This window comes from Dipodomys spectabilis, unplaced genomic scaffold, assembly GCF_019054845.1.
Source record: "Dipodomys spectabilis isolate Male_0828 unplaced genomic scaffold, ASM1905484v1 ptg000011l, whole genome shotgun sequence".
NCBI lineage: Eukaryota > Metazoa > Chordata > Mammalia > Rodentia > Heteromyidae > Dipodomys > Dipodomys spectabilis.
Window position 1 is genome coordinate 59637 of NW_024870688.1, and position 18251 is coordinate 77887.

Here is an 18251-nt window from a genome sequence, read left to right on the forward strand (position 1 = left end):
AGGTCGGCTCCCAAAGGGGGTGGTGGCCCTGCCAGTGGAGAATGTCTTCATGTTTGTCCATGCCCATTACTTGGGACATGCGGGAGGAGTCCTTGGGCCAAGGTAGGCCCCTGGCACTTGGCCAAGGTTTGGCTCTGATGGGGGGAATTGGGGCTCGGTTAGTCACAGAGGCCCAGGTGGCCTTACCACTGAGATATCAGAATCAGAAACCCAGACCTCAGATAAACAGGTCATTACCCTGGAGTGGGACTTAATTAGCAGTGTTGGATGGGCTGGTAGAGCGCTCAGTCAGGAGAAAGTTACCTTGGTGGTCCTCTGGTGACTGGCATATAGGATCTCAGGATAGGTCCCAGGGAAGCTGGTTGAACCTCCTTCCGAAGTGGAGGGCGGATCAAACCCACTGGGGAGCCTATCCCCACAGGGGTGACCAATGTAAGAGGATCAGACAAAAATCCATGTGAGGGGACCATGCAGAAGCAGGCAGGCAAAGGAGAAAGATTATTACAAGGTTTATTAGAGGAGCCATATTTCCCCCAAGAGGGAGCACATGACCTCCATCACTATCCTGGTAGCAGGAGGATCTGAGGGAAAAGGAAGTGAGGTAGATGGGAGTCCAGGTGGGTCTGGGTAGAGAGAGGGAGGGGCCAGTTGTATGGAAGGAACTCCAGAAATGGGAGGGGGCCCAGGTGTAGGTGCTCATACTTCGAGCTCATGACTCTACCTGATTCTGGGGCCTGGATGAGCTGCCTTGATCTCTTCTAAGTCATTTTACCACATGAGGCTTTTCTGAACTCATACGTCACTGCAAATTGCTAACACTCCTCCTTAGCACATCTCTCAATATATTTTTTCCATCATATATTTAAACATATTTATGTGTATACATTCTCAACCCTCCCCCAACTCCACACACAAAGGCATAGACCTTCAAAACAAAGCTTTTCTTTTTTTCCTTGCTACAGTGTCTAGAACCTAATAAACTCAATAGATACAAAAGAGTGAGTTGGGTACTAGTGTCACACCTGTAATGCTAGCTATTCAGGAAACTGAGATCTAGAATCACTTTTTCCATTTATTTCCCATTTTGATTAAAATTTAAGCGTTAAAGGAACTTTTAAAGAGAATCAAGACTTCCTTTTTTCTGGAGGTTTCCTTCACTCCCTTTCACCTAGTCCAGCTAAATCTGTGTCCCCCTGGGAGCTTTGGCATCCCAGAAAATCCATAGTCCCCCAGACCCCAGTTAAATTCAGACAGAATCCAGCATTGTGGTGGGCAGAGCAGAAGGCATCCACCACGTGTGCTACCCAACACCTCTAATCCACACCTGTGCCACTTCCATACTCCCAGCCACATGAGCAGCATTGTGTCACCATTGCTTGCACTGGCATAGGCTTCCGTGGTCATCAGGACAGATGTCCTGAGAGCTATTTCATCTGCATAAGGTGACATTTCCTGGGTCCAGGTATATTGCTGATCTGGGAAATCACTGGCATTGGAGCAAGCCAGGGCTGCTGCAACCACACTGTAGGATGCATCTCTCTGCAGCAAAACCTGAGGCCCTTCCTTCCTAGACACAATGGAGATCCTAGACTATTCCCTGCTTGTCCCTGGATGAGTCCATGAATATATCCACAGCCCTCATCTGTCAGAAATGAACAAAGAGTACAGAATTGTTCAAGTCATTTTCCATCTTCACAGAAGGGTGCACTATCATCCTGGCCCCCTAGAGCAAGGCAGCACACCAAATGGGGGGATCCACTTGGTTTTCATCCCAACCTAGGAATGATATTGTCCCTTCTCATGTTGCTAAGGAATCAGGATCACATCTTTGTAAACAATCGGTTACCAGGGTAATAGGATCATAGAAGGAAGACAAGTCATTCTACCCATCAGTGGACCATCCCTAGTCAAGAGGCAGTATACTTTGGGAGGCCATTGCTCAAAAACAAACATCCTCTTTACCTGCTAATGAAACTGCAACTCCACTGCACCTCACCTTTGTCATTACAACAACAACAACAAAAAGAAAAAGAAAAGGGTGTTTTGGACTTTCTTGTCAAGACTGGCTTGAAACCACAATCCTCAGATTTCAATCTCCTGAGTAGTGCCAAGCTTTTTCATGAGACAATTCTCTCAAATTAACCACCAAGAAAGAAGCTAAAAGAAAAAGAGAAAAGTCCAGGACTTGAGCTGAGGCTCAACTGGAAGATCATGGACAGCACCCATGCCCTGATTTCAAACCTATGACCAGCACATCATCATCATCATCATCATCATCATCATCATCATCATCATCATCATCATCATCATCATCATCATGTGAATAAAAAGACTGTAAGAGCCTATTAAGAATATTAAGATTGAGGGCTGGGAAGGTGGCTCAGTGGTAGAGCTCTTGCCTTGCATGCATGAGGCCCTGTGTTTGATTCCTCAGCACCATATAGCAAAAAAGAAAAAAGCCGGAAATGGCGTTGTGGCTCAAGTGGTAGAGCGCTAGCCTTGAGCTGAAGAGCTGAAGGATAGCGCCCAGGCCCAGAGTTCAAGCCCCATGACCAACCAAAAAAAAGAATATTAAAATTGAGTGAGCCAGGCACTTTTTGGTGGCTGACATGTAATCCCAGTCAGGAGCATGAAATCTCAAGATGGTGGTTAAAAGCCCACCTGGGCAGGAAATTCCATGAGGCTCTGATCTCCAACTAACCAGCAAAAATGCCAGAAGTAGAGCTGTGGTTCAAGTGGTAAAGCAACAGCCTTGAGCGAAAAAGCAAAATAACAGTGACCAGGCCCAGATACATAGGGTAGGACTACTACTAATTAATTAATTAAATACAAATACATAAATAAAAATCAGAGTGGAAGATGAGCACAAAAGCCAAGAGAATTGGTGGTTTACACCTGGAGCTCAAGCTACACAAAAGACAGAACTTGAAGATCTGGGTTCCAAGGCAACCCAGGCAGAAAAGTCCCTTAGGAATTTGTGAGTATGTATCAGGTATGGGTCTTGAACCCAGGGCTTGAAATAGAATTTTTTTCTTAAAGGTAGCATTCTACCACTTCCTTTCTTTGGGGGATGAAATGGAGATAAGTTTTATGGGCTTACCTGCCTGGGCTTTCAACCCCAATCCTCAGATTTCAGGTGCTGATACAGTACCCTTACCTTCTATGAGATTTTTATCTTCCATGAACTGCCAAAAAGTAAAAGAAGCCAGAAGTTGATCTGTGTGGCTCAAGCCACAGAGACTGCTTGCTTTGAGGGAAAACGAACAACAAAATCCCTCATACACAGTGGCCCTGCCCTGGTTTCAAACCCAGGAAGTGACCAGGCCCTATGTTCAAGCCCTAGGACCACCACCAGCAACAAAAGAATGACTCAGGGACAGGGACTAGGCCCTGAATACAAGGCCTAGAAACAGCATCAAAAATAAAAGAAAAACAAATTCAGAGACTGTGGCTAGGCTCCAGAGTTCAAGGTCTAGAACCAGCACCAGGACACACACACACACACACACACACACACACACACACACACACACACACACACACACATACACACACACACACACACACACACACACACACACACACACACAAATGAGAACTGAACAACATAATAAGAAGGCAAAAGAAGAAGAGAGAAGTCAATGAAATATTTTTAAGTAGTGGCTCATGCCTATAATCCTAGCTACTGTGGAAGCTGAAATTTTAGGATTGTGGTTCACAGTCAGCCTGGGCAGGAAGCTCCATGACACTTGGTTTTATGTGTGCCAGTCCTGGGGCCTGAACTTGTGCTGTTTTGCACAAGACTAGAACTATTCTACTTCCCAGCTCTTGGTGATTAATTGGAGATGAGAGTCTCAACAACTTTCCTGCCCTGGCTGGCTTTGAACCACCATCCTCTGATTTTAGAACCTGGCTAATGTCCCTGTTTTCCCATGAGAATCTTTTTTTTTTTTTTTGGTTGGTCATGGGGCTTGAACTCGGCCTGCACACTGTCCCTAAGCTCTTCAGCTCAAGGCTAGTGCTCTACCACTTGAGCCACAGGGCCACTTCTGGTTTTCTGGTGAGTTAGTGGAGATAATTGTCTCATGGACTTTCCTTCCCAGTCTGGCTTTGAACTGCAATCCTCAGATCTCACCCTCCTGAGTAGCTAGGATTACAGGTGTAAGCCACTGGCACTCAGCTTTTTTTTCTTTTCTTTTTTCTTTTTTGTGGGTTGTGGGGCCTGAACTCCAGCTCTGGATGGTGTCCCTTAGCTCTTCAGCTCAAGGCAAGCACTTTACCACTGAGCCACTTCCCAGCTCCGTCATGAGACACTTAACCCTTATGAATCACCAAATTTGTTTTACAAAGCCAGATGTTGAAATGTGGCTTAAGTTTTAGAGCCTGCCAGCCTTGCTCAGGACACGGGAGAGACTCCAGCACAGTGACCTTGCCCTGATTTCTGGTTTAGGAACAGTTACCACTCCCTGTGTTCCAGCCCTAGGATCAGAACCAAATAAATAAATAACTCCCCCATTTTCACTGTATTTGATGTTGGCGTAACTTGTGAAGGTGAAGGGAAAAAAACAAATTGTTTAAATAGGGATACAGTTAGACCTATTGCAACAATGAGATGTACAAGAAATTATTTCAAAAAATGAACTTTACAACTTTTGCCTGGTGAGGGGGTGTAGAGAACATTATGTAAACAAAGCCATTCATGAAGCTGTTGCTCAAGCTGTTACAGTATGCTAGCCTTGAGAAAAAACAATACAAAAAATGCTTCATTTACAGTGGCCCTGCCCTGACTTCAAGCCTCAGGAGAGTGGCCATGTCATGAGTTGAAGCCCTAGCAACAAAAATTAAAATAAATAAATAAATAAAGCCAGAACTTTATCTGTGGCTCAAGCCATGGAGACTGCTAGTCTTGAGAAAGAAAAGGGAAAAACCTCAGACACAGTGACTCTGCCCTGATTTTATGACTAGCAAAAGTGAAGGCCCTATGTTCAAGACCTAGGACCAGCAATGAAGAAAAAAAAAATACAACAACAACAAAAACTCGGCAAAAATGCCCAAGTCCTGAGTACAAGCCATAAGAGCAGCACCTAAAATAAATGCAGAAAGAAAGAAAAATACATATAGAGCCACAATTTGAACTGTCTTGAGGTGGGAAGCCTACTAGTCTTGAGAAAAAATTAGGAATAATGACCAGGCCTGGAGTTCAAGTACTATAACAAGCTCAAAAAAAAAAAAATCTGTCAGGAGCCAAAAGGAGTCTCTCAACATGAAGATAGGCTTGACTATCTCACCAGAACATCTTGTGGCTGAGTTTACAGAACCACTCTCAGAAATCCAACCCTTTCATCCTGCCTTATGCAAACATCCTGCAGCTGCTAATGACCACCCTTTCACCCTGCCCTATGCAAACATCCTGCAGCTGCTATAGCCAATGAAAAAGCTTCCTTATTCCAAGCATATAAATACCCCTGTGTGAAAAATAAAAATTTGCAGCTTGATCAGGATCCCTGTCTTGCTGTCATTCTTCGTGTCTCTTGTCCCTTCATTCCTTCTCGCTTAGGTTCATTGCCCTGGTTGACGTCCTGCAGGTCAGGACAAAAATCCACAAAAAAAACTTCAAAACAAAAACCTCAGAAACAGCGGCCAGCCCTAATAATAAGCTAGATGACCCGAACTTACGAAAAAGAGAAAAAGAATAATAAATTAAGTGAAAAGAAGGGCAAAAATATTAGAGCCAATTCAAGATTTTAAAAATATGGTTCACACCTATAATCCTACCTGCTCAAATGGCTGAAATCTGAGCATTTGTGGTTTGAATCCAGCCTGGGCAGGAAAGTAAATGAGAATTCTTTTCATTTATGCTATTCCTGGGCTTAAACTTGAGTTTTACTCAAGGGTAGAGCTCTACTGCTTCCTACCTGTTCCTGGTTAATTGGTGAAAAACGCCTCATTGATTTTCATGCCTAGGATGGCTTTGAACCTTGGCTCTCAACTTTCAAGACTCTATATAGTCATCTTGGCTTCCTGTAGTACTTTTTTCCTTTCTGTATTTTTTGACAGTTGTGGGGCTTGAACTCAGGACTTGTGTGCTGTCCTTGAGCCTCTTGTACTCAAGCCTTGTGCTCTACCATTTGTGCCATAGCGCCACGTCTGGGTTTTGAGTGGTTAATTGGACATAAGAGTCTCACAAGGACTTTTCTGTCTGGGCTGGCTTCCAACTGAGGTCCTCAGATCTCAGCCTCCTGAGTAGTTAGAGCCATAGAACACTTATCTCATATTTGTTAGGTTTTAAAAAAGAGATAGCTGAGTAAGAACAGCACAATGCACGTGGTATTCAGGTAAGGGGTAGGTTTATTCAGTAGACCTGCTGGGACCAGGCAAGGTTGGCACTCCGCATGGCTGGGAAAGGCCTTGGAATGAGAGAGAGCTGGGAAAGAGAGGAAAGAGAGGAAAGAGCTAGAAAAGAGCAGAGAGAGAAGAGAGATGAGACAGAGCAGAGAGAGAGGAAAGAGAGGAGAGAGAGCAGAGAGAGCAGAGAGCAGAGAGAGGGCGTCTGGGCCTGGGCTAGGCCTTATCTAGGGTATGGGAGGAGAAAGGTGTGGCCACATCAAATTCAGATGTGACCTCAGTGGATGCAGATGTGACCTCTTCCAGGTGTCCCAGTTGCCTAGGTAATGCAGGTACTGGGTGGAGACTTTGCTGTGAGGAGGGTGGAGTCTGCTTGCCATCCAGGAGTGGACCTTACAATATTAACCATCCCCCCACCAAAAAAAAAAGATGAGTTATGGCTCAAATTGTAAAACTTCCATCCTAGAAGGAGGGAAAAGCCCAACACCTCAAGAAGACTGGCAGGTCAAGCCCTAGGATCACCATAAAAAAAAATAAAAACCAGGGCTGGGAAGGTGGCTCAGTGGTAGAGTGCTTGCTTGCCTTGGATGCATGAGGTCCTGGTTCGATTTCTCAACATCACATAAGCAGAAAAAAAAGCTGGAATTGGTGTTGTGGCTCAAATGGTAGAGGACCTGGAGCTGAAATGCTGAGGGACAGCACCCAGGCCCTGAGTTCAAGCCCCATGACCAGCCAAAATAAATAAATAAATAAATAAAAGCCAAATACAAAGAAATAAAAACAACCACCAAAAATAAAAAGGAAGAGTTGTGCACTGGCTAAAGATGTAGTGCCTGCTAACTTAGAGGGGGGGGGCGGAGGGGGAGAAAGCATGGAGACTGGAGACTGGCCAGGCCACTTTGAAGCCCTGGGATTAACACAAAGAATAAAAACAACAACAGAAAGGCAGAAAGTGAGCTTTGGCTCAAATAGACTATCAGCTTTAAATCAAAAACAAAAACTAAACAACACTGACCAGGCCCTGTGTTCAAGCCCTAGGTCCAGAACCAAAACTAAGAAAAGCCTAGCCAGGTACCAAAGGGTCACACCAGTAATCCTAGCTACTCATACTCAGGAGGCTGAGTTCTGTGGATCACAGTTTGATGCAAGGAAGGAAAGTCCGAGAAACATAATAAACTACTCAGAAAAAGCTGGAAGTGGTGCTGTGGCTGAAGTGGTGAGCAAAAGAAGCTCAGGGACAGGGCCCAGTCAGAAGAGTTTAAGCCCCAAGGCCGGCAAAAAGGAACAAAGAAAAAAAGAAAGTGAGTAATTAAGCTGTGGCTCAAGGTATGAAGCCTGCTAACCTGGAGAAAAAAGGTAAAAAATGTAAACAAAAATATTAAAAAATTATTTCCAGAACCACATGCTCCAGTGCACTTTTGCCTACATCCTTAGTGTGCAGACAACCAGGCCAATGCCCCAGCTATATCCTGTATCTCAGTGCCAACAATTTCAATTATTTGAAAACTGCCTTCCGAGAATTGCCACATAGGGACCACATTGAGAATTATTGACCTCAAAAATATTTATTAACATGATTTCTTTTATTCTTGTGATTTTTCTATGTCCTTCTCATTATTACTTCCCTAGCACCTAGCAAATTAACTAGAATAAAAATATAGAGACATATCTGCTTATTGAACATCTACATGTATATTTGGGATAATAAGCTAGTTTATATGGGGTCATCAACACTGAGCATTTTTTACAATGAGCCTCATACTTTGTAAAAAACAAAAACAAATAACACATTTAACCCTCAAGAACTCTACATTTGCCAGTCAGCAGTCACTCATACCTGTCATCCTAGCTACTAAAGGGAAGCAGGTGCTTGTGTTGTTCAAAAATAGTAATGTTATAAAGATAAGGAAAAGCCAAGAAATTATTATAGACTAAAGGAGATCAAGTATACACAACTATATATAATTCATGATCATGTACTGGTATTAGGACTGGAGAAAAAAAATGACAGGGACAGAATTGAGCCAATTGGCAAGACTGAAATATAGACAAAGATTAAGCAAAAGTATGGCATTGTGATTAATTTACTGAAGCCGGTAATTACTGTGGCTATGTAATAACGGGACATTTTTATCCTGAGGAGAGCAAGATTAAAATATGTAGGAATAGAGGACTACGATATATACAAGTTAATCTCAAATGTATGTCCACAAAGAGAACATACACGCAAATAAGTGATTAAGCGAATTAAGGAAAATGTTAACTATAGTGAATTTTCATAAAAAGCACACAAATACTGTTTATATTCTTTTTATGACTTTTCTTAAATTTGACCATTTTTAAACCATACTAGATTGAATAGTGAAGAGATGCACTTGAACTGCAGAAGATGAGTTTCCGAGGAGTGTTCTGAGAGGGTTTCATGGAGAATGCAAACATTAGGGGATAAGAATAAAAGATCAAGTGTTACTATATGAAAAATTATGGAAATCCAAACATTCAGACTACAACAATAAAGTACCAAGAGTAAGTTCACAGACACAGAAAATAACTCAGGGCTACTGTGGGTTGAGGGAAGGCAAGAGGCATGAATGGTTTAATGGCCCAAAATTTTTGTTGAGGGTGATGGATATGTTTGGGATAAGATAAAGGTGATGGTTCTACAATACTGGAAATGTAATGAATGTCACTGAATTGTGGTTATAATAATAAATTTATTACTATTTCCCTATCAAGAAAAAAATCATCCCATTTTAGAGGCTACTGTTTCCAGGAAACTCTCTGACATTATATACTCACAGAAAACTGTACTCTTTCTTTCTTACATTCATGTATTTATGTTTTTTTTTTCTTTTTGAGGTAAAACCCTGCTAGCACAGGCCAGCCTGGAACTTGCAATTCTGCTACTTTGTTGCTTGAGGAATGTCTTTCTTCTACCCAAGACATTCCATAACAAAATTTATTTTCTAATAACAACAACAACCAAAAAGATCAAGTATTAGGGTCCTTACCCTAGGACTTAGGAGCAAACAGGACATCCTGATTATATCAGTTCCCTCTGTCCAGAGAGCATTGTGTGCCTGGGGCTTACTGGTTTACAAAATGTCTCCTGAGCCTGGGAAAGATAGGCATAAAAGAAAAAAGCATCCCATGTCCTGTGCATGAGCAGGCAATGGAATATATGTTGTATTAAATATTTCTCTGGATATAGAACCTCCCTGCCCATTCTGACCTTGAATATGCACATAGCTCACAAGTCAACAACAAAGAGCAAGGCTTTGCCCAAGGCTCTTACTTCCATATCATAAATGGTTACTATCTCAGTTTTTATTCACTGAAGTGTCACAAATAAATGAATCAAAATCACCAAGAAGTAATAACTTACCCTGGCCAGTTTGTCTGGTTTGCAGGAGATGTGTTGGGAAAAACATCTCTGTTATCTCTTCAGAAAAATCTTCATCCCCTGAAAAAAATAAAGTTTTACATGAAAAACATTCCAGAAAAACTGCTGAGGATCACAAGAAAGGTGAGAAGGAAGAGGAGTGAAGGCAGCAGAAGTATGCATAACAATTTAATGAGCATGGAATATGAGTGCTTATAGAATTTTTTCCTTTCCTTCTCAAGTTTTTATGATGCATTGTTATCATTATCCAGCCTTTCACTATTAAACTTAAATGTCCAATTAAGACAAACATTTCTGAGACTTTTCTTCCACCACTGGTTAAGCTGAAGCTACAGGCGTTAGGGATAATAATAATCACTCGGCATTCTGAGATTTCTGGGCAGACTTTGTGGCCTTGCCAGCTCCAGCAGACTTCTTGTCCACAGCTTTGATGCCACACACAGCAACTGTCTCCTATCACAAACAGCAAGATGACCCAAAGGAGGATGGTCAGAGAAGCTCTCCACATACACAGGCTTGCTGGAACCATATGAACCATGACAGCATCACTAGACTTCAGGAATTTAGGACTAGCTTCCAACTTCTTACAAGATCTCTGTTCAAGTTTCTCTTTCCACTCAGTAAACTTGCAAGCAATTTAAGCTGAATGACAATCCAGGACAGAGGCATAGTTAGCACTGATTTGGCCTGGATGGTCCAGGAAGGTCACCAGAGCAGTGAAGCTAAATGCTTCCTTGGGTGGATCATTCTTGTTGTCATCACCCACGTTGCCATACCAAACATCTTTGGCTGACATGCTTATAGAATTTTTTTGTGCATAGTATGTCGATAGATGTTCTTAATGGGCTTATAAGAGAGGTGGGCATTATCACACTTTGGCAATAAAGATAATGAAGGCTGGAAGAGGTCAAGAATTTCCACAAGATTTCTTAGCAAAGGTTAGGAGTTAAACCTTGGCCTCCACTCTCAATGCTCTTTGCATCACATTACAGAAGAATGAATAGAGAGTATGAAGCAGATATTGTATAAAGAAAATGGAATTCAGGGCTGGGAATGTGGCTTAGTAGTAGAGTGTTTGCCTAGCATGCATGAAGCCCTGGGTTTGATTGTTCAGTACCACACAAACAGAAAGAGACAGAAGTGACACTGTGGCACAAATGGTAGAGCACTAGCCTTCAGCACAAAGAGGCTCAGGGACAGAACCCAGGCCCTGAGTTCAAGCCCCAGGACCAGAAAAAAAAAGAAAAGAAAAAGAATTAAAAAAATGGAATTCAGCTCTGGCCCCGCCCCCGGCGGGTCGGCGGCCGGTGCGCCTGCGGGTCCTTTTGGGAGGGCGGGACTAAGGGAGAGATGCCGCTGACCTTCCAGGATGTGGCCGTGTACTTCTCCCAGGCCGAGGGGCAGCAGCTGGGGCCCCAGCAGCGAGCGCTGTACAGGGACGTGATGCTGGAGAACTACGGGAACATGGCCTCGCTGGGATTCTCGATCCCTAAGCCAGAGCTGATCTCCCAACTGGAGCAAGGGGAGGAACTATGGGTCCTGGATCTTCTGGGGGCTGAAGAACCAGAGGTCTTGAGAACCTGCCAGACAGATTCTGAGATTGGGACCAAGAAGGAGCTATCCATTCTAAGCCAGAAATACTCTGAAGAATTAAAAACTCCAGAATTTATATCCAGATGCTCAAAACCTAATTTACAGGCACCTGAGTCCCAGGAAGCTCAGGGCCATGAGTGTCAGACAGAAAGGAAGCAGGGATGCTCTGCTGAGCAGAACGTGAAGAAATCCTGTCTTCACAGGAGAGCTTTTAGAGAGGAGCAACCTACAGAACAGAGACCTGAGGTGTGTGATATGTCTGATGGACACTTGAAACCAAACCAAAGTATTGTTAGACTTCAAGGAAATAAAATAGAGGACAGAGCCTTTAAATGTGGCATATGCAGCAAAGCCTTCAAATATAAGTCAGACTTGAAGCGCCATCGGAGAGGCCACACCGGGGAAAAGCCTTATGTATGTGGTCGCTGCGGACGAGCCTTTACTCACAGCTCAGGCCTTAATATGCACCGTCAAGTTCACACTGGGAATAAACCATTTAAGTGTAATGACTGTGGGAAAACCTTTGGACTCAACTCCCACCTTCGTCTGCACCAGAGAATTCACACTGGAGAAAGACCTTTTGGGTGTAACCAATGCGGGAAAGCCTTCAGTCGCAGCTCATCTCTTATTCAGCATCGTGTGATACACACAGGACAGAAACCTTACAAGTGTAACGACTGTGGCAGAGCCTTCAGCCAGAGCCCTCAGCTGACTCAGCACCAGAGAATTCACACAGGCGAGAAGCCCCATGCATGCACTTGGTGTGGGAAGGCCTTCAGTCGCAGCTCCAGCCTTATTCAACATCAGAGGATCCACACAGGAGAGAAGCCCCACAAATGCAATCAGTGTGGGAAGGCCTTCAGTCAGAGCTCTAGCCTTTTCCTCCATCACAGGGTTCATACGGGAGAGAAGCCCTATGTGTGTAGTGAATGTGGCAGAGCCTTTGGCTTCAACTCTCACCTTACTGAACATGTGAGAATTCACACTGGAGAGAAGCCTTATGTTTGCAATGAGTGTGGCAAAGCCTTCAGCCGGAGTTCTACACTTGTACAGCACCGCAGAGTGCACACAGGGGAGAAGCCCTATCAGTGCACTGAGTGTGGGAAAGCCTTCAGCCAGAGCTCCCAGCTCACCCTACATCAACGTGTCCACACTGGAGAGAAGCCCTATGAATGTGGAAGCTGTGGGAAAGCCTTCAGCCGCAGGTCAACCCTAACTCAGCATCAGCGGGTTCACACAGGGAAGATTCCTCTTGGAGGAAAATGCAACCCAGCTTTCGCTCATGACTCCAGCCATCCATCTACTAGAGAGAGATGTGGCAGGGCGTTCAGCCGTGGTGAAAACCTTGTTTTGCACTGGACAGTTCACACTGGTTGGAAGACCCTGGGATGTAATGAATGTGGGAAAACGTTCAGCCCTACCCAGCCCACTATGCATCAGAAAACCAATGCTGGGGACAAACCTTATAAATGCCAAGAATGTGCAAAGGCTGTTAGTGGGGGTTCAGCCCTTATTCAACACCAGGTAACTCCTGGTGGAGACAAGTCCCTATTGAATGATGGATCTGAAAGATACTTTATTCATATCAAAAAGATTTTCCAAGAAAGACGTTTTGAGTGTGATAAATGTGAGAAACAGTAATAGTTCCTTTTAGATGAGAAGGGAGAATGGAAGAAGGCACAAAAATTACTAGCAAAACAAAAGTCTATAGATTGAATGACTTCAATTAAATTTGAAAGTACACACTGAGATAATTCGTGCTACAAAGCAGTTATCTGTATAGAGGTCACTGTTGTGCTCATGGGTGAGCTGTGTGGCACCACATCCAGACATCACACTGAAGGAGAGGAGGCCAAAAGAGTACAACTACCTAATTCTGGGACTGCCCCCAGAATTCTGGGACTTGGATAGTCCAAGTCCAGGCTTGTGGATGAGAGTACCCAGCTTCAGGCCCACTGGGCAGATTGGAGCCTTCCCTCTACCTCCCCATGTCCAGCTGTCTCCCCCTGTCCACAGGAGCCAACTTCTGAGAAGCTCAGCAGAGGAGCAGACCTCAAGGATCAATAAGGCAGTGACAACATGTGCCTTTCTTTTTTTTGGTCAGTCTTGGGGCCTCAACTCGGAGTCTGGGTGCTGTCCCTCAGCTCTCTTGCTCAAAGCTAGCACTCTACCACTTGAGCCACAGCTCCACTTCCGGTTTTCCACTTCTGGTTTTCTGGTGGTTAATTGGAGATATGAACTTTCCTGTCCGGGTTGGCTTTAAATCATGATCTTCAGATCTCAGCCTCCTGAATAGCTAGGATTACAAGTATGAGCCTCTAGCAGCTGGCTCATGTCTCTGCTTTTGAGAATTGTGATTACCAGTGAACTTGTTCTGTTGGCTCAGTATGTAGTCCAGGTCTCAAACTCATGATCCTCTTGCCTTAGCCTCCCAGATGCTGAGATTATAAATATGACAACCATGACCTGCTCACCAATAAGATTCTGTAATATCCAGGTTTCTTGAGGTATAGTTTGTATAAAATAAAATTTATTTCTCTCCCCTCCCCCAGCATTCTTAGAGCTCATCTTTTTATTAAAATGATAGGAAAGTTTCTTAGGAAAAAATACATTTTCAATATACTGAAAGCAAGTCATCTCTAAAATGAGAATGACCTAGAATTCACCATTTTTAGTGTATAGTTCTATAGATTTTGATAAAAACATAGTTTTGTAGTCACCACCACAATCAAAATATAGAACATTTCCATCCCTTTCCAGAATTATTTCCTGTCCCTGTAGCCTCAGGCCCTACTTGCAGGATCACACCATGTAGCCTTTTGAGTGTGGCATATTCTATGTAACACAATGGAGTTTTATCCATGTTGTTGCATGTATCAATATTTTACTTTTCTTATTGTCAAATAGCATTCCATTGTATGGATGAAAGCAGTCTATTTCTTCACCAATAAAGGATATTTGTATATTCCCCAAAAAAAAAAAAAAATGGAATTCAAGTTATGGGAAGAGTTTCAGGAAGAGAAAATGAGTGCCAAGATTAGGGGGTGAAAGCATAGCAGGAAGTTTAGTATGGTCACAGCATTTAATGTAAACAAAGGAAAAAAGCAACAAAGTAGGATCCAGCAAAGACTGGGACTTTACACTCAAGTAAGATTTCAAAGTTTCTACCAAAGAGATGAGGAACTACTGAATGATTTTTAGAACAGAGACAAGTAAGATCAAATTTAAATCAAAGGAAGATCATTTTAGTGGCTGAATGGAGAACTGGTCAGCACTAATCTAGGAACAAAAAAGTAAGTAAAATTGAGGCAATAATCCATGATCCAAGTGAGACAAGGTGATGTTTAAATCAGCGGGAGAAAGGATTAATGTTGGAAGGGTGCTAAGGAAAATGTTATCTTGATGATGGGAAAACAGAACACCTCACTGAAGAAACATGCAAACATATGGGTAAGTCAAGAGCAAACTATAATCAAGACAGCCAAACAAACTGTCAGGAAATATTCCTTCTCTCTTTACACACCTAAGTCCTATCCATTCACTCACTTTGAGACCAGCCTAATGTTTTAGCCTTTAGAATCTATATATTTCTTAATCAGCAGTCTATAGCTTCAAAGGGCAAATTATTACTGCTTTGTCTGACCATTGTCCCCCAAAATCCCCGGGATTGGGGGGAGGAATGTATCATAGCTCATTTGTGCCTCTCCCTTGGCATTTAAGAGAAAGAATTAAAATGACTTAGCAATCCCAAGTATAAGATGGATTGTGAAGGTGATCTCATTAATACCATGCTTACCAACGTAACTCATTTAAGCAACATTTAACTATATCCTAATATGAAAAAAATCTAAAACCTGAGTCGTAGGCTGTCATCCAACTAAATCCTACTGGGTGCAAGAAATTAATCTGAAAACATAATGACATACCTATATCACAAAATATTGACAAAATGATCCAATAGCATGCAGAAATTTTTTCACTTATATTTATCTCATTCTGTTCTAAAAATTATTTAGTGTATACTTAGAATGTAAATAATATTCCAATATATACATTTAATTTACAATGTTCAGATATACAATGTATTATGTTTGAGTGTTAATAAACTTTTTTTTTGGTAAGTGTTGTGAACAAAATGAGGCAGGTCACTGCTGTGGCTCATGCCTATAAACCTAGCTATTTGAGAGGTTGAGAATGGAGGATTATAATTTGAGGTCAGCCTTGGCAGCACAGTTTGTGAGATCCCTTCTCAGCCATAGCCTGTTACATTAGTATGTGCTTATCCTCCTACACTAATGTGAGAGTCCAAAATTAAGAGGATCTCAGTTCCAGCCCAGCCTGGGCAGAAAATTTTAGGAGATCCCATCTCAACAGAGAGGCTGGACACAGTGGCAAGTGTCTGTGATCCTAACAATGACAGGAAGACTGAAATCGGTAATTGTAGTTCAGGCATGCATCCAGGCAGGAAACCATACTCTCCCTGAAAACAGTCAAGGGAAAGCAGGGCCCAAGGCATGGCTCAGTGGTAGAGTGCCTGCTTTCTAAGTTTGAGTGAGCTGAGCTCAAACCCCAGTACCATCATAAACAAAGGAAAACAATGGTGGAAGATCACTACCAAATAATTTCCACAGAATTAAGTATATATTGGGCAGGAGTGTGGCCCAGTATTAGGCTAGGGGTATAACTCCGTGGTAGAGTACTTGCCTGAGGCTTTGCATTTGGTGACTGGCATTGAGATGAGGAGAAGTTGCATTGAAAGTATGTAAGATGGTGCTGGTGGCCCACAACTATAATCAGCTACTCAGGAGGCTGAGACCTGGAGGATGGACGTTTAAAGCCAGCCAGGCAGAAAATTCTGTTTAGATCTATCTCCACTTAACAAGAAAAAGACAGACTGGTGTCGTGGTTCAGATTAGTGAGACATCAGCTGAGTTCAAGCTGTGGTCCTGGCACTAAAAACAACAATAACAAAATAAATAAATAAAGGAATAAAGTGTGGGCTTTGGAGGGACTTTGGAAAAAGACAGGACTCTCCCAAAATCGGAAGACATATTCTTAGGCAAAGGGATGGCAAGGACCAAGAATGCTGATAGAAAAAGATGTCCAAAACTACCACAACAGCAGGTTCCTACCTTTATCCCCCGTCAGCTACTTCCATTTTTTCAGTACTTCATTGAGATATCATTAAATACCAACATCATTGCTGAATTCTCAACAAATATCACTGAGGAGGGCTGGCACAGAGTGAGAGGAGTTGGGCAGGAGTCTCTTTTCAGAGTCATTTCTGGTGAACATATTAGACAAAAATCCAACTGTTTAGAAAATCCCTGAGTGGTATTTAAAGTTCAGGATTCCCATTCCTACACCAAACAGATGCTGATTACATGAACAAATGCAGTTAATTGCACAAAAAAGTTTACAAATAACACAACTGTCATATTGAGAACTAATTAGAAAGAATGCAACTATCTAAACACATCACAATGGCTTTATGTGTTTCCTAAGTTAAGACTTCTAAAAAGCAGATTTTTTAATCTATTATATCTTTGGAATCATTAAAATAATTACCATCTCTTGCTTATGACTATTATGCCACTTATTGAATACATTATTTCGTTTTTGTTTTGTTTTGTTTTGTTTTTGCCTGTCTTGGGGTCTGAACTCTGGGCCTGGGCACTGTCTCTCAGCTCTTCAGCTCAAGGCTAGTGCTCTACCACTTGAGCCACAGTGCCACTTTTGGCTTTTTCTGCTTATGTGGTACTGAGGAATCGAACCCAAGGCCTCATGCATGCAAGGCAAGCACTCTACCACTGAGACACCTTCCCAGCCCCTGAATAAAGTTTTTCATTTAGTACTTATTTTAACAACCTGTAAGGAATTAGATTGGGTTACCTTACAGATGAGAAAAGAGCTCAGGATTGCAGGTCACATCACTTTAGTAAAAGACAGATCTTCATTTTGACACAGTGGATAACTCCAAAGCCCATCATAGTTAACTGCCATCTCAATACTTCAGAAGAACATTAAGAACTTATGTTCAAAAAATCTTTTTTTTTTTTTTTGTGCATGTCCTAGGGCATGAACTCAGGGTGTGGGTGCTGTCCCTGAGCTTCTTCAGCTCAAATCTAACACTCTATCACTTGAGCTACAGCTCCACTTTGGGCTTTTGGTAGTTAGCTGGGGATCAGAGTCTCACAGACTTTGCTGGTGCGCTGGCTTTAAACACAGATCCTGGGTCTCAGTTTCGTGAGTAGCTAGGTTTACAGGTGTGAGCCACCAGTACCTGATCAGAAAACATTTTCTAATCAGGAATCAAGCTTTTACATAGACTAAGGAATCATTTATTAGTAAGATATTATACAATTGTCTAGTCTGACTTCTTAAACACGATGCTGAAGACAACAAACAAAAAAGAAAATGTCCCAGTCTGCATAAAATCCTTAGTAAAGGAGTAAGAAAAGTTTATCACTGAGAAATATTCGCTCTCTTTGTAGAAAACTAGAAGACTAGTTATTTTACAGTTGATTAGAAAGAAAAAAATCAAATGAGGTTTAGAGATATCAGTGGCAAGCACACTGACAGTTCAAAGAAGTAAAACAAAGAGCCATCTTTAAAAGCACTGACATTTGGAAAATTTTAATCTGGCAGCTCTCAAACATGCTAGTCTCAGGACCTCTTAATACTCTTAAATTTTTGAGAGCTCCCAAAGAGCTAATTAAAAAGGTAAGGTGGCTCAGTGGTAGAGTGCTTGCCTTGCATGCATGTGGTCCTGGGTTCGATTCCACGGCACCACATAAGTAGAAAAAGCCAGAGGTGGCACTGTGGCTCAAGTGGTAGAGTGCTAGCCTTGAGCTGAAGAGCTGAGAGACAGTGCCCAGACCCAGAGTTTAGGCCCCACAACCGACAAACA

The 18251-nt window shown here is 42.5% G+C and overlaps 1 protein-coding gene across 1 annotated transcript; it reads left to right on the forward strand.

The window, feature by feature from the left end:
• The first annotated feature begins 11036 nt into the window (after window positions 1-11036).
• Window positions 11037-13497, forward strand: LOC122128317 (zinc finger protein 251-like). The gene has a single exon (XM_042702557.1). The coding sequence runs from the start codon at window positions 11099-11101 to the stop codon at window positions 12980-12982; it is 1884 nt and encodes a 627-aa protein (XP_042558491.1). The 5' UTR covers window positions 11037-11098; the 3' UTR covers window positions 12983-13497.
• The last annotated feature ends 4754 nt before the right edge of the window (window positions 13498-18251 follow it).

Excerpts from the sequence above, each read along its gene's own strand:
- LOC122128317 (XM_042702557.1), top strand. The coding sequence starts at position 11,099 with ATGCCGCTGACCTTCCAGGATGTGGCCGTGTACTTCTCCCAGGCCGAG.